This window comes from Medicago sativa, chromosome 5 (genome assembly GCF_051527215.1).
Source record: "Medicago sativa cultivar Bolivia chromosome 5, Bolivia_mono, whole genome shotgun sequence".
Classification (NCBI taxonomy): domain Eukaryota; kingdom Viridiplantae; phylum Streptophyta; class Magnoliopsida; order Fabales; family Fabaceae; genus Medicago; species Medicago sativa.
The window spans coordinates 9,411,796-9,437,373 of NC_140753.1; the positions used below are offsets into that span (position 1 = coordinate 9,411,796).

The 25,578-nt window shown below is 33.8% G+C and overlaps 2 protein-coding genes and 1 pseudogene across 5 annotated transcripts; all 3 read right to left on the reverse strand.

Annotated features, from left to right (window-relative positions):
• Nucleotides 1–1,852: 1,852 nt before the first annotated feature.
• LOC146919804 (uncharacterized) lies at nt 1,853–2,615 on the reverse strand. The gene has a single exon (XM_085713205.1). It carries the CDS (start codon nt 2,543–2,545, stop codon nt 1,979–1,981), a length of 567 nt encoding a protein of 188 aa, XP_085569331.1. The 5' UTR covers nt 2,546–2,615; the 3' UTR covers nt 1,853–1,978.
• A 3,208-nt stretch (nt 2,616–5,823) lies between these two features.
• LOC146919805 (calcium-binding protein CML37-like) lies at nt 5,824–7,126 on the reverse strand (annotated as a pseudogene). The gene has a single exon (XR_015011603.1). The product of XR_015011603.1 is annotated as a calcium-binding protein CML37-like (transcript).
• A 10,628-nt stretch (nt 7,127–17,754) lies between these two features.
• LOC146919806 (F-box/kelch-repeat protein At3g23880-like) lies at nt 17,755–23,094 on the reverse strand. 3 transcript variants are annotated; one of them, XR_015011605.1, is made up of 3 exons: nt 21,270–22,553; nt 20,756–20,799; nt 17,755–18,073 (listed from the first exon to the last, which is right to left on the reverse strand). XR_015011605.1 is itself a non-coding variant. In XM_085713206.1 (3 exons), exon 1 carries the CDS (start codon nt 22,472–22,474, stop codon nt 21,326–21,328), a length of 1,149 nt encoding a protein of 382 aa, XP_085569332.1. In that variant the 5' UTR covers nt 22,475–23,094; the 3' UTR covers nt 17,755–18,073; nt 20,756–20,799; nt 21,325. The 3 variants fall into 3 exon arrangements, 1 of the variants encoding a protein (XP_085569332.1); XR_015011604.1 differs by having other exon boundaries at nt 21,262–22,553; XM_085713206.1 differs by having other exon boundaries at nt 21,325–23,094.
• Between the last annotated feature and the right edge of the window lie 2,484 nt (nt 23,095–25,578).

Below are 25,578 nucleotides of genomic sequence, written 5' to 3' on the forward strand. Positions count from 1 at the left end.
TGTGAACGCGCAACCAAACAGACGCTAGTTGATTTGTCTCCAGAAATGTATACACAGTAATGCATATCAAGATTATGTTGCGTTTACGAGAATTAATTTTGTCATTTAAAAAGACTTTTTTTTTGAAGAAGTCATTTAAAAAAACTTAGTGGCACAAGTTGTTACTCATTTGCCTTACATTCAAGTGTAGTTTTTTGTGTATATAAATAAATATAAATTTTTAAGATTTTTTTATTTGGCTTCTATTGAATTGTAGTTTATGTTAATTTACGTTAGTATTTATTTTTCTTAAAAAAAAAAATGTTAGTATTTATTTCGTTTTCATTGTTGAGACTTTTTTTTTTGAAAAGTCATCGTTAAAAACCTTTCGATATTTATCAATTTTTAATCACTTCTTTTTTAAGAAACTAAACTAGTCCATTTAAATTGGTACGGGGAAGAATCGAATATGCGACCTCGAGGAGGAGCACACTTCAAGATCTATCAATTATGTTATCTAGCTCCTTTACCTATATCAATCCTCGCATTACTTTGGATAACATGTAACAGTTAAATTGTTGAGGATTTGTTGTCTTTCAATATAAGTAACATTGTAAATTTAATCTAAAATATGCTTGTATGTAATGAAAACAAAATATGCTTTTGTCCTTGCAAAATTGGTCAGTTTGAGTCTGGTCCCTAGAAAAAAATAAGATTTATACAGTAAAAAAATATTAAAAATTAAAGTCCTTAAAATGGATTTAGTGCAGATTTGACTAATTTTTTTTGTTACAAAGGCAAAAGAGAGGGAAATACTTCCATGACATAGTTTTGGTGCCATTGGTGCCATTGGGGAAATCCTGGCCATTGATGTGTGTGGATGTGTGTGGGGATGTGTGTGTGATGTGTGTGTGTGGTGGAGATGCAAGCTATGGCACTAATGGCACCAAAGTTATGGCACCAAAGTGAGAACAGCAAGAAGCAAGATAAAAGGAGAAAAAGAGTCCAATAAGTTTTATACAGTACAAAAAAGATTTATACAGTCCAAAAAAATTAAAAAGATTTATACAGTACAAAAAAATTAAAAATTAAAGTCCTTGTTTTAGAGATTTTACGAAATTTATTCTTGTTTGTTTTGTGTACGTTTTTTTTAATCAAAATTATTTAGTGACTTACTTGTCCAATAAGTTTGCCTATAAAAATGAGATTATATGAACCGTAGCATAGATCAAATTAGTGAATGAAACTGTGAAGTAATTCTCACTTTAATTCACTACTAAATTCCTTCAACTCCAAAGGCAACAAACAAACAAAAGAGAATTCAGTATGTATGATTCTTCTTCAAAACAGTGGATCAACCAAAACACAAGTAACAATAATGTTTCGACCGATGAAACCAAAGATCCTCAGCTTAATAATAAGACCAAGAAAGTGCAATATCATTGGGATGAAGAACACAGGTATTTATACTTATAGTCATTTGAGAAATTAATTAACGTACATTTAATTTTGTTGAATTTTTTAACATTAGGTAGAACAATGTTAGTCACATTTCTAATTAAATTGATTTCCTGTATTAATTTGGTCATTTGTTAATTATGCTGTAAAGAAATAGTCCTCAAGATACTGTAAATAAATTTACCATTGAGGAGCTTAATTATGTAGCAATTTTATTATCAAACACAAACACAAACTTGTAGTAACTATTTTAAGGTCTAAAACTTATGTTCTTTTCTCATTTTCTGGGTTTGACTTTCAGTAAGGCCAAAGGCAAATGTGCATCTGTGGGATCACCTCATGTCATAACCAAAGACAGAATAAAATTGAAATAATGACAATCACCAAGCATGTAACCAAAAAAAAAAAAAAAAAATTATTTATCACTCATAAAAGAAAAACAAAAGAAACAAACTAAAAACTAGATATATTTAAGATAGACAAAAACTTCATAAACACTAAACAAGATTACTCTCTTCTATAACGGAAAAAATATGATCACTTAGGCACATTTCTTGCCATTCATCATCATCCTTGTAAACTCATTCAAATCTATAAGACCATCTCCATCACCATCAACACCTTTCACCATTTTCTTACAAGCACTAAGGCTACAACTCTCTCCTAACCTCTTAAATATTTGAGACAATTCCTCAGCACTAATTTTCCCATCACCATTTATATCAAATACTTGAAAAGCACTCTTAATCTCCTCTTCTTTTATCTTATTGCCTTCTCCATTGAACATTTCCATGAACTCTTTAAAGTCTATGAAGCCATCTTTGTCAGAGTCCATTGCTTTAAATGCTTTCACTGCATCAGTATCCCCAACCCCCTTATCCAAAGCCTTTGCAGCTGCTTTATACTCTTCCAGACTAATCTTGCCATCTTTGTTTGTGTCGAATTTCTCAAACACCCATTTCATTTCATCTTTCTTTGGTTGGAAACTCATTTCAGTAATCGATGTTTGTCTCGACTTGAAGCTGTTCTTTTGAGCTATATTTTTTCGTGGAGAGGTTGGCTTGGCTGAAAAGCTACCATAAAACTTTAGGAAACTCAATTTTGACATTGTCTTTTTTTTTTTTTTTTTTTTTTTATAACTTTTGATACAATTTGGCTTTAGTATGGTTATGGTTTATGTGTGCTACATTATTATGACTTGTTTATATAGATTTCATAAGTCTCCTACTCTTGGAAGGCTCTTGATATAATTTGCACAGGAAAAGTACTAGAATCTGAATAAAGTTTTGTTCTTATGCCAAGAGTTTTTAAACTAAATAAAAGTATATACGTGTGCTTTATTGTTGTGGCGTGACTAGCTACTTGTGTTAAAAGTTACTAGTTCATTGATAGATAGCCACAGATTTGGTGAAGTTAGAATAACTTTATGGTGTAAGGGATTTGGGAAAGGTTCACTTATGAGTTATGACTCACGGTATAAGTTAAATTTGAAATGCATATCTGTTGGATGGATGATTCCTTTTGAACTTTTTGCAAAAACCGTGTATTCAGCACACCATGCTCCACCTGAGTTGAATCATATTCTCATGTCACTTGTTAATTTGTTATTATGTTTGGGAATGCTTCAATGAATACAGAACATCTTAAGGAATATGGGATTAGAACTTCAAATGGACGAAAACTTCTATTTACACTAAACAATATCAAACCAAGATTATGAGTTGGATTCAAAACCATGACCAAGCCTCCCTATAAAACTAGGTGGTTTTGGTGAATCAGTTTAAAAACAGGCTTTTCTAAAACCTGGTATGAACTTAATAACTGATCTTAAAAACTACTAATATATACAAAACAAGGTTTAAAGTTTCTAGATTTAACATCGTGGAATACTTTTTGTTTCTTATTCGCCATACATGTTCAGTTCATTGCTAATCATTGAAGTTCATTGCTATTAATATTTCAACCATAGTATAATTTAAGTAGCAAATAAGTTCTAGCCTCCCAAACTCACAATAACACATCTAATATTCAAACATAACATAGAGAAACATAGGAAATAAGTTTTAGCAAAACAAAAAGAAAGAAAGGAAAAACAGAAGCATTCTCCAATGTCTATATGCACACGGAACATCTGCAGTATTGCAAAGGTTGCATCAAAGGGCTCCTTCACAACCTGCAATTAAAAGAAACTCAAATGCAACTCCAAAGGAAAAAATTGAATCCCATCAGCAGCTATTTTATAAACTAGAAGAAATTAGCAATATTGTACAGTGATGAAAGGAAGAATAATGTATTCCCCTCTTCACGCGCCATGGACAAATCAGGTTTTAGTGTCTCAAGTATATTATCTAACAAAATTTTATAACGATTCTTAACACTTTGTTACAGTTTCGATTTTTTGTCTCTTTTAAATAAGAGCTATACCTTGTCAAAATAAAAATAAAAATAAGAGCTATACTAACAAGTGTCATAAGAACATTGTTTATGGAAGTCACAAAAAAAAAAAATTATCGTAAAATTATATCAAACACATGTAAAAATTATAAAAAAAAAATTATCTTAAAATTATAAGTCAAACACATGTAAAAATCATAACTACAAAATTTTTTATGTAAAGGTTACTACTTTTTAATAATTAAACAATGTCTTAAAATCTCTTGTTAGAATTTTTGTTTTAAAAAAATAACAATTATTTTGCCTATGCAAGAAGCCAATTTTGACCCATTGATATTCATATACCATCTTTGGGCTTTGTGATATTATCGAAATTTACAACTTATAATCATAAACATTTCCCTAAAAAAAAAACTTATAATCATAAACGTTACTCCCTCCGTCTCTAAATAATAGTCGTTTAAGGTTTATGCATGATTATTAAGAAAATGATTAATTGTGTTGATTTTGATGTTAAAATTATCATCATTTACAAAAACACCCTTATTAATTGTAGTTAGTGGAGTAGTTAAGTTGGATGAAACTCAATAAATAAGGGTATAATAATGGAAAAAAAATAATAAATGCTGCATTGATATTCTAAAGTGACAATTATTTTGAGAAAAATAAAAATGGGTAAAGAGACAATTATTGTGAGACGGAGGGAGTATATAATTCCTTGTGTCAGTAAAAAAAAACTACATATTTTTTAAAATAAGTTTTTCTTGTTTGCATCAAAACTAAAATAAGTTTTGCATCAAAGCATTAATGATATTATTTATTTTATTCAGATTATACCGTGTAAGTAAATTAGTATTTCCTACGTCAGTTTTATGATATTTTTTTATAAAGACAAAACGATATTCATTTATTCAAATTGATAGAGTAGATCATATACAATAACATGTCCAACATCACTAAAAACGTATAGGGTGAATCTACGAACAAAAACTCATAGCACCCAACATCACTCATGTTCAACAGCAAAATGTCTACAAATAATATGATAAATTATAAGTCATCGAAATACTCATTCTTCCGGATCTGCAACGTCGATGCCAAAATCATTGATTGAATCTGTAATTGGCTGAAGTCAATCTTTCAATAAGAACCAAACGAACACCGCAACAAGAGCGAAATCAAATGTCGCACAAGACGACAAATAACACAACACAACACTCAGACGACTAAATCACGAAAAACACAAGGACAAACTTGATATATGTGAAAACCACTTATTTAGATTGAAAGAAAGGGGAAACATGCGATGAGCCCTAAGCAGTTGTATGCGGCCTTGCACCATGTTCGGGAGCAGATAGCTCCGGTATTGACCAGGAGGCGTCGAAGGCAGCAACAACAGCTAGAGCAGGACCTGGACCAGGATTAGTCGTAGTTGATGTTTAGGACTTGTTTTTTAGTTTTCGTATTTTGATGACATTGGTTCGTATGTTTGTATTTTGATGACATTAGTTTTCGTTGGGATATCTTACGTTCTTTGAATGGTTAAAATGTTGGTTAAATTAATTTTTGAATTTGCGCTAATTTGTTTTGTGATTTGAAACATTGAAACAGGTTGTGTTATGTGTTTTAAACACATAACAGGTTCAGAAAATGAAGCTTCTGCCAATGCAGAGGCATCAGGGCGCATTGACAGTTAACTTGCGAGGAATTACAAAACCGGCAGCAACTAACTGCCGAGGAAAAAGTATCCGGCGGCAGTTAACTGCCGAAGAACATTTGCGTCTTTTACAAGTGTTTTTCAGCCTTCTTTAGTGTGTGAACATCAATTTTCATAGTGTACGTGATTGATTAAGAAGTATAGTTCTGTGCAGAATTTTTGACTTTCCTAAGCCTGTTACATGCAGTTAAAGATAAAATAAAATAAATTATATGACAAATTCAAAGATGGTTCCAAGCTTACAATTATACAAATAGATGATTTTAACGGGGTAATCATTTTAATCTCCAAATAGAAATCATCTTAATAAGATTCATTTTTCTTCAATTATAATTATAATTAATATAAGTACAGTGTTTTTTCTGATCTCTAATTGGTGCTTTGAGGGGCACATGAAAATGAAATCTTTTAATCAAATTCGGTGGAACAAAGCTTTGAGAGAAAAACAGGATAGAGAATCAAAGACAGAACAAAATTGAATATATTTGTATTAAACGTTTTTATGTCTCAAAGCAATAGCATGACACCAATAAGCAGTAACTATTAAAGAATGACAATCACTTTCTTGCTACTCATCATCATCCTTGTAAACTCATTCAAATCTATAAGACCATCTCCATCACCATCAACCCCTTTCACCAACCTCTTACAAGCACTAAGGCTGCAACTCTCTCCCAACCTCTTGAATATTTGAGACAATTCCTCAGCACTAATTTCCCCATCACCATTTATATCAAATACTTGAAAAGCACTCTTAATCTCCTCTTCTTTTATCTCACTACATTCTCCATTGAACATTTCCATAAACTCTTTAAAGTCTATGAATCCATCTTTGTCAGAATCAACGGCTTTAAATGCCTTAACTGCATCACTGTCACCATTACCCTAATCCAAAGCCTTTGCAGCTGCTTTGTACTCTTCAAGACTAATCTTGCCATCTATGTTAGTGTCAAATATTTCAATCACCCATTTCATTTCATCTTTCTACGGTTGGAAACTCATTTCAGCATTCGATGTTTATCTTGACTTGAAGCTGTTCTGTTCGGCTATATTTTTTCGCGGAGAGGTTGGCTTGGCTGAAAAGCTACCATGAAACTTTAGAAAACTCAATTTTGACATGGTATTTTGTAAGGAATTTTTGATACAATTTGGCTTTAGTACGATTACGTGTTATGAGGGAAACTATATTATGACTTGTATATATAGATTTCATAAGTTTCCTACTCTTGGCGGACTCTAGATATGATTAATTTGCAGAGGAAAAGTAGCGGAATCTGAATAAAGATTGGTTCTTATGCCAAGAGTTTTTAAACTAAAAAAAAGTATATACGTCTGCTTTATACTAGATTCTTAGTGTTGTGGCGTGAGTAGCTACTTAGCTTGTGTTTAAAGTTATTAGTTCATTGATAGATAGGCACAGATTTGGTGAAGTTAGAATAACTTTTTGGTGGAAGGGATTTGGGAAAGGTTCACTTATGAGTTATGAGTCTATGACTCACCGTGTAAGTTGAATTTGAAGGATGATTCCTTTTGAACTCTTTGCAAAAACCGTGTATTCAGCACACCATGCTCCACTTGCTAAATTGAATCATATTCTAATATCACTTGTTAATTTGTCATTGTGTAGACATACCAAAGTGTTGGTGAATCCTTCAATGAATACTGAACATGTTAAGGAATATGGCAAAACTTCTATTTACACTAGAAAATATCAAGCCAATTTTATGAGTTCGATATAAAGCCACATCCAACCCCCCTTTTACCAGGTTAATTGTGGCGAATCAGCTTTAAGAACTTTTTTTTCTTCTCTAAAACCTGGTCTGAAACAAATAACCGGTTTTAAAAACTAATTTATACAAAATCAAGTTTAAAATTTCTAGTTTTGTACTTTTTTTTTTTGCAGTAACATTTAGTTTTAACATTGTTCTGCATACTTATTGTTTCTTATACGCCATCATCTTCAAGCATGACAAAGACAATGGGAAATTGTTTTTAAAATTTGAGTAATTGACAGTCATATTGTTCCAATTTAAGCCCCCAACACATAAAAATTAAACTTATGTAGTGATTCACAGATAGCGTACGTAGCGTAGTGGCCAACCCCAAAACACTATAATGGTGTAGAGGGTAGCGGTATGTCCACTACATCGAAGTCTAAGGAAACAACACAAGCACTACACATGAAAACTAAAACATAGAAGAATGCACAAAATTAAACACGCATCCATTGCTAATCATAGAAGTTCAGTGCTACTAATATTTCCAACATAATATAATTCAAGTAGCAAACAAGTTCTAGCCTCCAAGGCTCAAAATAACACAACTAATTCCATATTGAAACATAACATCAAGCAGAATAGGAAATAAGTTCTAGCCTCCAAGGTTCAAAGTAAAATAAACGAATGAAAGAACGAAAAGCAGAAGCATTCCTCAATGTCTATAGGCACAATGATCATCTGCATTATTGCCAAAAGTTGCATCAAAGGGCACCTTCACAACCTGCAATTAAAAGAAACTCACATGTAACTCTCAAGAAAGAAAAAAAAATCGAGAGTATTTCTTATCCAAGACATCCATCTTTCAGGGACAGAATCACACACACTTGTCAAGACATCAACTTTATGAATGATATTTTTGGTAAAATACTTATTTCAACTCTAGAAAAACCTAAGCTACATAAAGTCTCCAAATTTGTTAAGTTCCTTGAATTGCCTAATGTACATGAAATTCCTAAAGCCAATGAAACAAGTACTCGTAAAGTTTGAACCACATCTTTCATTACATTGTCTCAGGTCATGGTTTTCTGCTATCTAATGCATGCTCTTTGATGGGTGTGATTTATATTAACTTTCAATTTTGTCGTAACATATTATAGTACACATTTGTGTCTTTTATCTGTGCCAACATGTTAATAAAACGATCTCTTCAACAGTTATGCGGCAGTAGCTCAGTTTAACCCTTCTTGGTTTATATGTGCACAATGTTCTGAACATATGACATGAGGTTACCCTGTTTTGCAAGACTTAGACAAGGTTCCGACTGAGTTCTAACTATTGACTGGGTCTACATCTGAATACATTCCAATCTTAGAAAACCAATCCACTAACCATATAATGCAATGCATGATTATTGTGGTTTGTATAAAATGTAATGCACCCAACAACTCTAACAAGCAGATAAATGAAACAAACACACCCGTTTTTCATGTTGCACATGTTGATCGGTAATTAACAATGGTCTATTAAGATACCATTGATAAAGATAAAATAGAAAACACACAACATGAACAGAAATTTGTCATAAAGTTGCCGTTGAATATAATGCACAAATGATATAGCACATACATACTAACATTAAGGACAAGGTGATATCAAACTCTCAACGTAGATATCCTGGAGCCCCAAATCATAGAAATTTTTAATATCTTGAATCTTCAAATTGCCATTTTTGGGATCGTAAACAACCAACTCTGATTTCGTGTAATCCCAAATATCCAACAGCACTTGATCGTCTTCAGAAATATAAAGTACATTATTAATCCATCCCATGTAAGGAACACTGGCGAATTTAATCCAAGACTCTCTATTTCCATATTCCTTCATTAGCCAAATATCTGAAACCATTTGACGTTCACCATGTCTAGCAAGGATGCACAAGCAATCCTTCAAAAAGCCCAAGGTAGAAGCTGCCACCTGATCAGGATACAAAATCGGTTGATAGGACTCTGTCCCCAAATCAAGAGAAACAATGGGCTGATCACCATTACTTACCAACCAATTAATTGTGCCACTCACAAATATTCCCGATTGAAGATGATTGTTATAAAAAGTTACAGGAGGAAAGTTTTGTATCAATCTCCAAGAATTGGTACCGGACGTATGAACTTTCACTTGAGTTCTGTATGCGTTTTCCGCCCAATAATGTTTACCGTACATAGAAACAGCAACAACTTTGTATTTATCAATCAAATGATCATAGTCAAAGCCATAAACGGTCTTAGTAGGTTCATAGTCATCAAGAAACCGGTCGTCAAGGTTTAGCCGTGGTTCATCCAAATAAGGCAATAGGTTGTATTTTCCAGTGGAAGGGTTCCACAAGGACAAGGAAGGTGGAATAAAGATTTTACCACTCGAATTCTTTTGTTGAGATAAGCAAAGGATACCGTCGCAAGAGCCAACTATGTTAATAGATTTGTTGCAATGGATACTGTCGATGATCCCGTTGCCATTAGTGAAAAATGAACGGATAGGATAAACTATGCGAGTGGGAGCGGAATGGTGAGTGTGTTTTGAAGTTTATTATGAGTTTGGGGTTCATTCTTGACATGCGAAGATGTTTCCTCGCGAACTTGCGATCGGAGGAAATAAGTGAATTCCATGATTTACAGACACATTTGAGTTTCATGAGTAATTTGACGGGAAGCCTCCATAAAATTTCTATTATCAGCTCAAATGGAAGAGTTGGTAGCGGTGGTGGTGGTAAAGTTAGGGTTCCTGCAGTTGTGGTGGCCAATTGCTGCCTGATGTAATTTTTCTACATGTCATATAACTATGTACACGTGAGCATATATAGGATCGTTTTCCACAGGGAGTTGCGGTATATCATAAGCGTGTTCACAATCTTTCACATTAAGGTATCATTTATAAAATGTTTGTTTGTAACACTATATCCATAGATGACAAAAGTAAAAACGAGAAGAGATCGAACTATTTCGCTTGCGGTATAAGATAACGAGCAAGCATAACAACAGCAATCTCTCGATCGATTAACAGACTCTAGCTTTATAACCAATATTATTACAATCATTTCTACAACATCCTTCGTGTCCAAAGCGACATCGTTATTTCTAAGTTAGCGTTTAAACATTCTTGTCCAAATCCCTTAAACGATAACAAAGTCGATCGGATAACTTAATCGACCGTGTCCAGCCTGATTAAGTATCCGAAAGCATTAAAATCTTGATTAAAAGTAATTATCAAAGGTTTACAAACTTGTCAAGAGTGATATAACATAAGATAGATTGTTATTCTAGTTCTAGATTCAAGAGTTCGTGTCCAAATCATCTTGAATCTCTTTGAAAGCATTATAAGCAAGAATAACAACAATATTGAATCATTAAGCTAGAACCTTATATATTAAAAGATCAAAAGATTACATAATAGCTTGATTGTTACCTCAATACTACAAAGAAGGTGATAGTTACACATAGACATGTAAACTAATGCAAGGAATGAAGGAAAGATGAAGATTCCATGCCAAGATCCTTGATGTCTCAATGAATCTAGGGTTGAATCTACTCCTTAATCACTTGCTTTGTGTTTCTCTCTTTGAAATAGCTCTAACCTCTCTCTAAAAATGTATAAAATGTTTCAATGGAATAGTGAATAGTCTAGAGAGAGGGAAAACTTGTATTTAAATGGGCTGAAAACGTGTAATCTCGCTTAAGCGAGATACATCTCGCTTAAGCGAGAAGCCTAAATATCTAGCCATGGCCAATGAAGTCTTGCCACGTAGCCCTGATCCTTGATGAAGTTGCATCTCGCGTAAGCGAGTTAGAACTCGCGTAAGCGAGGTTGCTTCAAACTTAAACCGCCTTTGAATCCTGCTTGAGCGACTTGGAAGCGAGATGGGAGCGAAATTTACAATTGTTCCCTGGAGAAATCTCGCGTAAGCGAGATTCAAAAATCCACAAGCGACCCTGGAAGCGAGATGCAAGCGAAGGTTGAGCTTCTCCCTGGAGGAATCTCGCTTAAGCGAGATGACCTCGCGTAAGCGAGATTTGCTTGGTTCACACACTTGAGTTTTGGTCCTTGCTTGTCATTTCCTGCATAAATTGGGTGGAATTAGGCATATAAAGCATAAATGGTAAAATTACAACAATTGATTGCTTTTCCGTAGATAACTTGCATAACAAGTCACTAAAAATGTCTCTTTTAACACATGAAATATATTACTTTTGAGCACTTATCACTGCCTCTTCGAGACGGTTTTCACTTTTAGAGGATGAGACCAACCGGTGTCGTTTTTGTCATCGCCGTCCGGTGATAATTCCATTTTTTTTTTGTGTGGAAAATATTAGGGTTCACACTAAAAGGATTTCAATTCTGACTCAACAATAGAGTATTTAAAGATACAATTGAGGGCTTCAGTTCCTATTCCTAAGGTAGTAGAGCTGGTATTGAAAACCGAACCAACTCAATGGAATAACTGAAAATTGAATCAACCTAAATAAAAAAAATATCACATTTGATTCGAATATATATGAACCATTTTTTTACTAAAGCACACGGTTCGATTTGGTTTATGGTTTTTATTTTAACAACCAAATCAAATCTAACCAGACCGCAACATAGAAAAACATTAATTAAACTTTAGCCATTCATCCTAGTAGTCGGAAATTCAATGGAAAGTTTTATAGTATTTTTTTTTTAACTAAGACATGTTTTTCTCTTCTTAATTTTTTTTTCTTTTTCTTTTTGACAAATTCTTAAGTTTCTTCTTGTTTTTTATTTCAAAAATGTATTTTATTAAGGGATTTCAAAAATGTATTTATAAGTTTTAATTTAATTCTATTTGCATTTTTGCATTAATATTCAGCCTATACGAATGATTTTTTAAAAACATTCAACCTATAAGATTTTTTTTTTATAAATTTAACCGACTATTCTGATGGATAAGGTATCACCGCTATATGCATTGCCTCTCTTCTTTCTAACGGCAAACTCACGTCAAGATTTTTTTTTTTTTCCAAACAACAACTTATATTATTTCATTCATTACTATAGAGGTAATACAAGATGGAATCAAATAGAAAATATGATAACTAGCATATAATTTTGACGCTCTTGTTAAAGTATAAGTAACAAAATTTGATTGTCTCCTAGCAAAACTTATCTTAATGTTTGAAAAATAACAAGTGATCTATAGTTAGACATGATATGACCAAATTCTAACCGGTCAAAACATTTGTCAAAACATTAATTATTGTTTCTTTTTACTTATTCCGTTTCCAAATAACATTCGTTCAAGATTTGTGCATGATTTTTAAATAAATGATTAATTGTGTTGATTTTAATTGTAAAATTAATATCATTTACTAAAATACTCTTATTAATTATAGTTAGTGAAGTAGTTAGGTTGGATGAAATTCAATAAATAAAAGTATAAGAGTGGAATAAAATAATAAATGTTGCATTGACATTCTAAAATCATAATTATTTTATAAAAAAAAGAAGTTAAAAGACAATTATTTTGAGACAAAGAATTAAAACATATAAACTAAAAAATTGAAACAACTATGCTCAAATTTAACAAACAATATAATAAAATGATTGGGCTCAAATTATTAATAGACTCCGCCAAATAATGAATCATGGTATGTGAAGCCCGGATACGAGATACGATACGGATACGATACTGCACCGATACGCTGATACGGAAAAATTTCAAAAATCAAGATACGATACGGCTGGGATACGTTAAAAAAATACTATATAATTAAATGTACAATATAATTATAACCATTTTTTTAATATACAAATATATTAACAAACAAAAGAAACTAATCATAGACTTGTAGCACATCAACATAAATATAAATAATATTGACGATTAAGAGAGAGATGATTAGTCAATTACATACACAATATATCCCAAAAAGAGCACCATCTGTGCTATACTATATCCGTTAGTGCTATACTTTATCGATCCAAAAAAGAAGCACTATATCCAAAAAAGAACACATCAGTACTCAAGAGTTAAGTTATTTTAGTTAACATTAATTGGGAAATATTGGGGCAGGTATGGGGCATGATAATTATAGGATACTCTCCTTCTTTCAAAAAAAAAAAAAAATAACGAATACTCTCCTGATAGGCTGATACGTATCGGGAAGTATCAGATAATTATCTTTTTATAAAATAAAATCTAATCTTCAGATACTCTCCTGATACGTATCGAGAAGTATCGGGCAGGTATCAGTGCAGGATACACAGGGGATGCGATACGTCATCCATTTTGAAGCATCGGGGCTTCATAGATCATGGTGGGCTTTGGATTATCACAACTCTTTTCCCACGAGAATCCTAGGTTAACACAAAAGAAGTAGATAGCAATATTAAACACATTATTGACCTTATAATTTTATTCTATGACTATTACTTTTCCCACCCTGCTGCATTCTCGCGCGCCCTGCAAAATTCCAAAAATATCCTTGGTCCGTATTACGTACTCTGGACCAGATTGTTAGTGTTTTCGGAAAATATAATCCGGACAAATACGTTATGAATATTTTGTGTCTTTCTTTGATATCAAGGGTCTGTGTTAACCGTTATACGACCCCCGCATAAGCTGCAATGCAATTGCAGGGGTCGTATGAGCGGTCAACAATGACCATGACACCACAAACACTCCTAAAAGCTACCTAAAAAACTTAATTTTTTTTGAAGCAAATGTAAGAAAGGAGGTGAAGAAGAATGAAGGAAAATGTTGAAGATCCAAACCTTTTTATAGCCTAAAACAAGTCCTAGGTCATTTGGAAGTCAAAGAAAGCGTGTTTTTCATTCAAAACCGTCCAAAAAACGCGTTAAAACTCCACTAATCGGCCAAACCTTTGGTGAAACGGCACCGGCCAAAATTTTACTGAGGTGTTCCGGAATATAAAATCCGGATTTCATGTAGATGTTCCGGATCTTATAGTCCAAACTGCACCAGACCCTTTTATTTCGAGCATTTCTTGGCGAATGGCTTGGAAAAAAAAATAGAACAACGGTACATAACATAAAAAGAAGAAACATAAGACAAATAAAAAGTTAAAAAAACCAAAATAACATAAATGATGAATCTTTTGGGAAGGTGTTCGAAGAGGAGCTTTTGAACTCGATCCTGCCGGCCTGCCAACTGACATGTTACGATCGGCAGGCCGACATGATCGAGTTAATAAGAACCTCTTCTTTGGAGTTAGATCTGCAACACAATGAAGAAAGGCAAGGTGTTTTCAAGAGGATTTCTTTGAGTTAGATCATGCTGCCTTGCCAAATGACATATTCATCTGGCAGGTAGCAAGATCTAACTCATAGAAACCTCTTGATATTTTTGAGTTATCTATCTATCAAGGAGGCATCAAGGACTATCTATATATTTTTGACAGCATGCTGAGGATCTTCATCATGCCGTTATATAGAGATCTACTCCCTCCGGTCACTATTATAAGCAAAAATCAACTTTTTAGGTTCATTTATTAAATGATGTATTTAGTCTATATTATTGACCAAATACATCATTTAATGAACGAACCTAAAAAGTTGATTTTTGCTTATAATAGTGACCGGAGGGAGTATATATTTAAAACAGCGTGAGAAAGATCCTCATCTTGATGACAAAAATTTGCATGGTTATCTTTGGTGTGTTTGTGTGTTTTGTTGGTATTGAAGATCAAAACCGGAGAGGGTGTATTTATAGAGGTCCTTGGATGTTGTGGACCACATAAACTCTTGGTGCAATGTGGATCACACAAAAGAATCATATGCTGAGGTATTCCGGATTTCGTTTTCCGCAACACACTAACGCCCTGGGTGAATCCGGATTTCATAATCCGAAAAACATATCTTTGGTTATTTTATCAATTAAATGAACATCTTTGACGTAAATTAAAACATATTGAAAGTTTAAATAATATATATATTATTCAAAACATAATCAACAACTTAATTCAACAACACATAACTAACACGCAATTAAAACAACATAAAACACGCGATTAATTAAAACATAACACATTATCACGGATCATCTAAACTAACTTCTTCCTCCTCTGGTCCCTTTAGCAGAGCCCTGATCTTTTCGTAGTTCCTGGGCCGGTGCAAACTTTTCAGAATTTGTTCAGCAGATCTAACCAACGAAGCGTCCAACTCGATCGGTCCTCTAGTGTTGTGCTGACCAAAGACAGAGAACATGGTTCTCACGTCGTCGTCGTTTGTGAGTTTCATCCGGCTGAAGCGAAGAGATCCGGCTGAGTCGGACAATGGACATCGATATTCGACACCGACCACCCTCCTCGTGTCTCTGCGGTTGAGTTGACGGTTGATTTGATCCAGCTCATCCTTCATCCCGAAGAGGGTGACATCGTTGCGAATCCTAAACAGATGGGGTGGTGTTCCACCGTTGTAGTAGACTGCCGCTAGCTTGGTGTTCGGATCAAAGCCAGGGAATTCCATGTTGCAGAGGTATCTGGCCGTTGTAGTTTACTTGTAATGAAAACAGGGACCCCTATTTATAGAGGTATATGGGCGTTGTGGACCACGAAAATTGTCGCTGTAATGTGGGGCACACAAAAGAATTCAATGCTGAAGCAATCCGGATTTTAAAATCCGAACCAAGCATCACAATACACAGTCCCAAGTTCTCCTTTGGTTCACGCCATGATCGTATCTTTCCGGAATATATAATCCGGAATATATGTGTATTCCGAATTATATATTCCGGAGTGCACCAGAAGCTTTTGGTCGGTAGTCTGCACCACAAAGAAAACGTTTTCAAAGGTTGGTCAAGTAAAAAAAAACGTGTTTTTACACGTTTTTTGACTGTATTAATGGCTTTCAGACCTTTTTTTTACCCTTCCTCCCTATAAGTAGGCTCATTTCCTCACAATTTCTCACACCCTCTTATTTCTCCTCTACAACGATGTGTTTCCATCGTTGGCCGTTCATAGAAAGAGGCCTCTTTGGAAATCCACCAGGGGTCATATGATCGGTCAATAGGGAAGGGGTCAGTCTGGGTGTAAGGTTGACCATCATGGTCTCTTGTTCCCTAGAGGCCCCTGTGCCCCCTCTGTCTCCCCTCCAACACCAAAGCTACTGGTATGTCCTATCAGGCAGCATTGGTTTCTTCTTCCCCGCCACCCTCTTTCCTCCCACCCTCTTTCCTCTCCACCAGTGGCTGGAGCCACTGGTATAGCTTATGTAATAAGATAAGATTAGAAATAGTTTTAGGATGTAATAAGCTTAAAAAGCTTGAAAATTATTGTAATGTATTGTTCATATATTAATAAAATGAGTTGTTTTTATTCCCGTGTCTTTTTATTTCTGTTTTTTATTTTATTCGCATTTTATTTTACGAATTGTAAAGCTTAAAATTGCAAAAGTTCTGGTAAAACATTATTCCGGATTTTAAAATCCGGAAACATCTGCAAAATTCTAACAATGTAATCCGGAAAACGAAATCCGGACCAGGGGTAAAATTGGAAAAAAAAATAGGGCGCGCGAGGAAAGACATAGGGTGGGAAAATTAATAGTCTTAGCTTTGGTTGAACATAAAAATGTATCCAAAGCCTTGCAGGTGCTTTGTACTCTTCAAGGCTAATCTTGCCATATATTTGTTGGTGTCAAATTTCTCAACCACCCATTTCATTCCATCTTTCTTTGGTTGGAAACTCGTTTCGGCATGTCTCGATTTAATCGTGGAGGTTGGCTTGGCTGAAAAGCTACGATGAAACTTAAATTTGACATGAGCTTTTTTAGGACTTTTGAAACAATTTGCCTTTTGTATGATTATTGTTTGGGTCATGTTAACTTGTGCCCTGAGGGCACAAGTTAAGGAGCTAAAAAGGGAATTAAAATATAACTTTTGTATTGAAAAGATAAAATTTTAAAACTTTAATACATTGAATGCACAATTCTCAAGAAAACATTTCCATGTTTAGTTTCTAAACTTGTGCCTCAAGGGCACAAGTTAACATTTCCCTTATTGTTTTTGAGTTCTACTATATCATGACTTGTTTATAATATCATAAGCTTCCTACTATCTGAAGGCTCTATATATGATTTGTAGAATAGAAGTAGTAGAAACTGAATAGATATGAATCATAGAATGAAAGTAGTAATCTGAATATATAAAGATTTGTTCTTGTGCCAAGAGTTTTTAAACTAAAGTTGTGCTCATGCTTTATACTAGATTCTTAGTGTTGTGATTGTGACTATCCACTTGTTTAAAGTTATTTGCTCATAGAACACTGACGTGGTAAATTAGAATAACTTTTTGGTTGAAGGTATTTTGAGCAAGGTTCATTCAGGACTCACCGTGAGCAAAACCATATTATTGTGTGGTCTAAAGTGAATAGGAAATGCATATATGTTGGATGATTCCTTTTGAACTTTTCTAAAAGAGTATATTCAGGACCAATTTTATGTATATATCCCAGAGTGTTAGACTTGCAGAGTTGAATCCTATTCTCATGTCACTATAATTTGCTATTTATGTATATCCCAAAGTGTTGGCGAATCCTTCAATCAGTACAGCACATATTGTGAAGGCAAATTGCATCAAAACTTCAAAAAGGACAACAACAAAAAAATTACACTAAAACAATATCAAACCAATTTTATGAGTTGGATTAAAAACCATAACTAAACCTCCCTATAAAACAACCGGTTTTGGCCAATCAGTTTAAACAGAAGCATTCTCCAATGTCTGGTCACAATGATCATCTGTACAATTGCCCAATGTTGTATCAAAGGGCTCCTTTACAACCTGCAATAAAAAGAAACTCAAATGCAACTCTCAAAGGAAAAAAAAAAATAAGAGTATTTCGTATGCAAGACATCCATCTTCCAGGGTCAGAATCACACTCACTTGTCATGATATACATAAAAGATGAACCCAATCAGCAAGAATTTTATAAACTAGACAAAATTAGCAACATTGTACATTGATGAAAGGAAGAATAATGTACTCCCCTGTTTGCGCACTATAGACAATTCCGGTTTTATTGTCTCAATCCTCAAAGCAAACATTCTAGACACACATCAGTTTCTTATCGTTTAATATTTAGCCTGAATGTTATCCCATTACATTATCTTCTATAAAATCATAGGAAACTGTGATATTCCCTATGTAAGACAAGCAAATTAGCCCCTCATACGAGGATTGGAATTAGCTAACTTTGTCGAGGGAAAGCCATCGCGACTTTAGTGTATTTGAGGGAGGGAGGGAGGGAGGGAGTCATGGTGACTTTCCCTCTTTAAAGTTAGCCAATCTCAATCCCTCGTAAGACCAAGTTTTAACATATTCAACTTTTGTCGAGGTAAATTGCATCCCAACAATTCTACTAAAATGTGAATAAAATGTAAATTGTTGTCTTGTCAACTTAGCTAGCTTAATTTTATGAGAGAATCAGTGGAACTATTGACTTCAGATCAAAAGATAGATATAAAAGATTATAAACAACTAAACAATCGTTATAACCAGAAATAGTGGACTTTTTTTTATTAAATATTTTAAAGGGAGGAAGACAAGGAGGGCCAAGACTAAAGTGTGTCTTTGTTCTGCAGTTTTTGCAAGAATTATGAATATGAAGACTACCAAACAAATTTAGGACTACCTAAAATCGGAGTACCAAGTTAATGAAAAAACAGAAGGTACGCAAACACTCAACTTGTGAGAGAATTTGAGATGCAAAGAAACAAGGAGACAAAAACTATCAATGTTTATGTTGACAGATTGTTATTAAGCAATATAAACAAAAGCTTTATATTGCTTTGAAAACAATGGAACAGTTGCAATTGAAAGCCATTCATGTTTGAAAATAATTTAAGATGTTTAATATTTTCACAAAATTGATCAAAACCTTTTAAGTGTTTCCCAGTTGATAGAGAAAGGCTAGAAGGTGCAAATTGAAGAGAAAAGTGTGTGATTAACGATGCACAAAACAAAGAAGTGTTCAAAGTTTAAATAAAAAGTGAGGGCATTGTCTTATAGATTTGATGAGTGAAAAGAATGTTTCTGAAGAAGAAGAAGAAGCAACAACAAAAAATGCAGGGAGTTTAGAGAAAGATGCTTTGACAAGAAAAAAGATACCTTCAAAGTCAAAGAGGAAGAAAAGAACAAGAAGAAAGATGATGAAGATAAAGAAAAAAAACAAATCTAAAGTGGGTGAGATGGCTAAAATTAATAAGGGTTTGAAAAAGCTCAAGAATGACGGAACATAAATGGAAGAGATAAAGATAAATGGTGTAGAGGATCAAGCTATGCCAATCGCCAACAAACAAAAAGCCAATTGAGTAAAGAAAAACAATGGCGCGCTACTACTGTGTACAATAATTAGTGAAGTTCAAAAGTTCCTCTAGGAGTAATGGCTTGTTTGAAAAGAAAACTTGATTTGTAAATGTTGAACATCACATGAATAAAATATGGTCTTTGCAGCAAACTAAGGCAGGGAGGAGATTTGTTGCAAAATGCCTTGGTGCTTTTACCTAGAATAACTTTTAGATACGATGCTATACAATAATTGGTCATCAACCAATTTAGACCTTTCACCAACACATGCATGCACACAAAAAAAATTGATTGTGGACCAACCACATAACTTGAATAATAGTTACACACCCCTACAAAACACAGAACCTATAAGTGGCCTTTCAGTGTCAGAACCTGTATAGAGGCCTTAGTACCCAACTGTTTTTAAAATTCTTCATACTCAACAACAGTTCAAGTAAAATAACAGACCAACTAGGATTTAAAGAGAATGTTTCAAGTGGAACAATAGACATCTTCTATCAAAGGAAAAGAGTTACAAATTTTATAAAAAAAAAAAAAAAAAACCCACATTAATTACCAGTTATAAAAAATGAGTTGGAAATAAAAACGCTACAGCTTCGGTAATTTTTATAGCATGGGATCAACTTTATGAATTATATTATTGGTGAAAAACTTATTTCAACTCTAGAAAAACCTGAGCTACATAAAGTCTTTTAGTTTCCTAAGTTCCTGAAATTGTCTTAAGTACCCGAAATTCCTAAAGCCAATGCTAAAAGTACTCCTCAAGTTTGAACTACACCTTTCATTACACTGTCTCAGGTCATAGTTTTCTTCTATCTAATGCATGCTCTTTGACTGGTGTGATAAGATTTATATTAATTTTCAACTATGTAGTACATGTTAATGTTATAGTACAAATTTTCAACACTTGTTAGTTTATATGTAAACTTTCACAGTGTCCTTAGCAGATGATGTGAGGTAACTCTGTTTTGCTAGAACAATATCTTTATTAAATTGGATATGCCTCTCAGATCCCGCAATGGTAAAACCTTTTTTAACTATACCCACTATTAATTAATTTCTCACACTCCCTTGGATTTAATATAATTATTGTAAATAGCTAAAAGAAACTTATAATACAAATATAGTCATTCGAGTAATTTTAAGAGAACTTACGTCTCAAAGGATGCCAAGATCCCAGTTGCTAGAAGCTCTCCAAACTGCACAAAGAATGATGTGTGAAAAATCAAATTGATGTTTTTCTTTATACAAATACTATACAATAACTATATACAGATTGGTGTAAACCAAATGGTAGCCAAAGGCGAAAAAAACAGTTCTATGGCACAGATATTTAACTACTATTACCATAACCCAATTAATCATATTTTTCAGCCTTCCTAACAAACATACAATTGACTGTGCATACATATGAATTATAATTCTAATCTTAGAAAAACCAAACAACTAACTAATCTACTACTGTCATGCACGATCATGGACTGTGAAAGTAAAATTTAATGCACAATGAAGGAACCAACAAATCTAAGAAACATATAAATGAAACTAATATACAGTTTCTCAAGCTGTAGATTCCATTGACCAAAAATTAATATTGATCCATGAGCTACCGGAGATCAAAACAAACATAAAATACATAATATGAACTGAAATTGACATACAAGCATACATGTTGCAGTTGAATATAATGCACAAGTGACGTAGCTCAACATCTGCATACTAACATTAATAACAGGGTGATATCAAACTCTCGACGTAGATTTCCTTCTGGAGCATCAAATGAGTGAATTTTTTATTATCTTGAAGCTTAAAAGTACCGTTACTGGAATCGTAAACAGCCAACTTGGATTTGTTTTTCTCCAAAAACTCCAGTATCACTCGGTCATCATCAAAAACAGAAAGTGCTCTAACATAGGTAAAAGATTTATGGACTCCCATGGTAGGAACAGTAAACAATCTCGTCCAAGACTCTCTATTTCCATATTCTTTCATAAGCCAAATATCCGTAAACTTGTCAACTCGACTACAAAGGAAACACAAGCAATCCTTCAAAACATCCAATCCCAACAAAGCCTTTACCCCTTCTCCATAATCAGGCTGTGAAATCTCTTGATAGGACTCTGTCCTCAAATCAACAGAAACAATGTTCTTTGAAAGAACCTTCATCGAAGGAGACAAACCAGTAGATACCATCCAATTAATTGTACCACTCACAAATTTTCCGGATCCGGAAAAACTGACATAATAAGGAAACTCCTTAATCAATCTCCAAGAATCAGTACCCACAGTGAGAACATTTAATTGAGTTTTGAAAACAATGTTATGAATCCATCCATAGCTAAAACCACCAACAACCTTGTAATTATCTGTGAGATTATCATAACCGAATCCCCATTGATTAGCCCAAACAGCTTGGTTTGGAATTTCAAAAGAGGGCAGTATCTTATGTTTACCAATGGAAGGGTTCCACACAACAGGGAATCGACCATGGCTTAGACAAAGTATGCCATTGCAAGATCCAACGATGCGAACAAAATTGTTTTCACTGTTGACAGGGTAGTTGATCTTAGTGCCGTCGGTGGTTACAGCGGTGAAGAATGAGCGGAGAGGATATACGATGGGAGAGAGTGAGAAACGTGAGTGTTCCATCTTGATTATAATGAGTTTGGGGTTTAGGGTTGAAATTTGAAGGTGTTTCTTGACGAAATTGCAATCGGAAATTAGAGAATTCCATGATTTGCAGACGCACTTCAGTTGAATGAGGAGTTTGACGGGGAGTCTCGTTAGAATTTCTGCTATGATCTCAAACGGAAGGGTCGGTAGCGACGGTTGTTGTGGTGGCAAAGATTGCTGCTTCATCTTCTTCCGGGCCATGGTTGTGTTGTGTTTGGTGGTTGATGAATATCAATCATGTTAAAACTTTGTTTGGGAGTTTTAGGGGGAAATGAGGGGAGATCTTTGGAGGATGAGATTAGAGAAATTAAAAAAAAAAAAATTGAAAGAGTATTTTTGTGATAAATTAATATTTATGATTAATGTATTTTTAATTTTGAAAATATTATAGTAACGTAGATTGGATTTGGAAAATTTGCCTAAACTCTCAAATATATTCAAAACTTAGTTGGTAGCATAGTTTTAAAAACCGACTCGGACCGGCCGGTTGGACTGGTCGAACCATGAACCGGTGGTATAACCGGTTCGAGGCAGTAATTGGATCGTACATGTAGTTGACCCAGCGTGAACCGGATGACTCGGCCGGTTTTCGGATAAACCGGTAAACCGGCGGCTCATCAACTCGGACCGGGTCAAGCCTGTTACTGTAAGAAAAGAAGAAGAAAAACAGTAATCGCGTTCTCACAAACAAAATCTATTGGCGTTTTGCAAGCTTATCACAGAGAGGGGATGGAAAAGAAATACGTTGGGAAGAAGAGGAACAGAAAATATGTGTATTCTGTTTGGAAAGCATAGCGGCAGAAGTGAAGATGAAATGAAATGAAACGGCGGCTAGTACAAAATTTTGTGATTTAGAATTAGGGTTATCACTTATCTATTCATTAGGAGAGAATAATGGGCCTGGGCTGTTTTGCGAATTTTTTCTCTCTTAATAACCTATTATTACTTTCATTAGGAGAGAATAATGGGCCTGGGCTGTTTTGCGAATTTTTTCTCTCTTAATAACCTATTATTACTTTTGTACCTTGTGGTTAAATGTTATGTTTTTGTTTAATTATTTTAGTGCATCATTTTTGTTTTCAAGTAGTTATATATTAGTAATTATCTTCAATTGGACAAGATATATAACGAAAATTTGAATTTTTTAAAAGGAATTGGAAAAAATATTAGAAAATTGGAATTTGTTATGGAATTTGGAAAATTTATAACTATTAGAGATCGAGTCATCTGGTTCAATTTGATTTAACACATATACATATTTTATATAAAGACTGAGTTAACTGACCGAGTCATCCGATTTATTCCGGTTCAGTCATGCGGTTCAACCATTGACCCAATGGTTCAACCAATTACCCAATGACCCAGTGACCTTACCGAGTCGATGACCGAGCCGGTTTTTAAAACTATGGTTGGTAGGAATAATGCATAAAATATGCAAGGTTCGGAGTTCAAACCCTGACAAAAAAATAAAAATTCCTCAAACTCCTCCTTCAATACAATTTGAAAATAGGGGTCAATTTAAATTCTTTAAAAAAAATTGGGGGGTAAATTTGTAATTTCCAAAAAATTATGGTTAATTTGCAATTTTTTTAAAATTTATTGGGGTCAATTTAAAAATTTTAGAAAATTTGAGAACCAAAAGGCAAAATTTGAAGAAAAATATAAGAATGAAGAAATTTGAAATTCTTAGCTTTTATGTGTCATTTAAAACCCTCTAAATTTATTTTGAAAAAATGCTTCATAAATTTTCATCATGTTAAAAATTCTCCAAACATTCCCCTATCCAAACATTACCTTAAAACATTCATCTATCTAAACACACTCTTAAGGTCAGTTAGAATAATAAACCAAAACATTATATTGGTTGTTTGTTTTGGTTAGGCAATCAGGATGATTTTAAGCATAGTTTTAAAACTCGGCTCGGACGTTGACTCGGCAGGGGTACTGGGTCACTGAGTCAATGGTTGAACCATTGGGTCATTGGTCGAACCGCATGACTAAACCGGATCAACTCGGATGACTCGGTTAGATAACTCAGTCTTAAGATTAAATTTATATTATTTAACCGGATTAAATCGGTGACTCGGTCACTTTAAAAACGGAAAAATGACACGTAAAATAAAAATAAATATTAAACAATAATAATTTTATAGGTTAATTGCTCAAATTCACCTAGTGGTTGTGAGCAATGACTTGGTGGTTTTTGTTATTATAGTGGAATGTTTTTTTTTATATCAAAAAAATAAAATAAAATAAAATAACAACATTTTTTAATCAAAATAAATGAACAACTTGAAGCATTTAGTCAAAAAAGAATTGAAACATACATCATGAGTGTCCCAGCTTCAATTCTTCAAGAATAAAAGTGTACTAGCTTTAAGAAAAAAATACCGTAAAAAAAAAAGGCTGGTGGAATTTGTTGTTGCTTCTAAACATGAATGTATTGAATATAATTAATAAAAAGTAGAATTTAGCACAAAACAGTAAGTGGTGCAGTAGTTAATACCTAATTAATTTCACAGCCTTTTGGTCCTGTGTTCAAGTCCCACCAATGCCAAATTTCAAAATTTTTTAAAAATCCAATGCCAAATTTCAAAATTTTTTAAAAATATAAGTGGAAGCGCGGTCAACTGAAAGCGTTGACTCGGCCGGTTTACATAAAATCGCCGGGTCACCGGTTTTCACCGAGTTTGGCCGGTTTTAACCGGTTCGCACCGGTTTAACTGCACAGCCGATCCATTGTGCAGACCGAACCGGATGCCCCACCGGTTCAAGGTTGGACCGGTCCGAGCCGGTTTTTAAAACCATGATTTTAAGTCTCATTTCTAAGTTTGGTTTAGTGTACGATTAAAATTAATATTAGTAGGATGTATATTTAGTATTTATAGTATTTACTTGAGTAAATAGGTTTTTGTTCCTCAAATTTGCATGCACTTGTCAATTTTATCCTTCAATTTTTCAAAATACACGTCCCTAAATTTTATAAATATCAATCAATTTAGTTCATCGGTTAAGTCTCGTCGTTAATAGTGCTGACGTGTAACGTTAAGCGTTGATGTGGAGTTCCTAGTCAGCTTCCACATGTACAAATGAATGTGATCGATTTTTTATTTTTTAGATTTTTTTTAAATGAAAGTCATTATAAATTGATATTTTGATTCACACTGCAATAAAGACAACATCAATATAAGTTAAATGGATTGAAAAATACTCCATTCGGTCTTACTTACAAGAAACAATTGACTTTTTAGATACATTGAATAATTTATGTATCTGGTCTAGAATATAAACTAGATACATAAATT

Bases quoted from the DNA above. Each gene is read 5' to 3' on its own strand.
- LOC146919804 (XM_085713205.1), bottom strand. From the start codon at position 2,545: ATGTCAAAATTGAGTTTCCTAAAGTTTTATGGTAGCTTTTCAGCCAAG.
- LOC146919806 (XM_085713206.1), bottom strand. From the start codon at position 22,474: ATGGCCCGGAAGAAGATGAAGCAGCAATCTTTGCCACCACAACAACCG.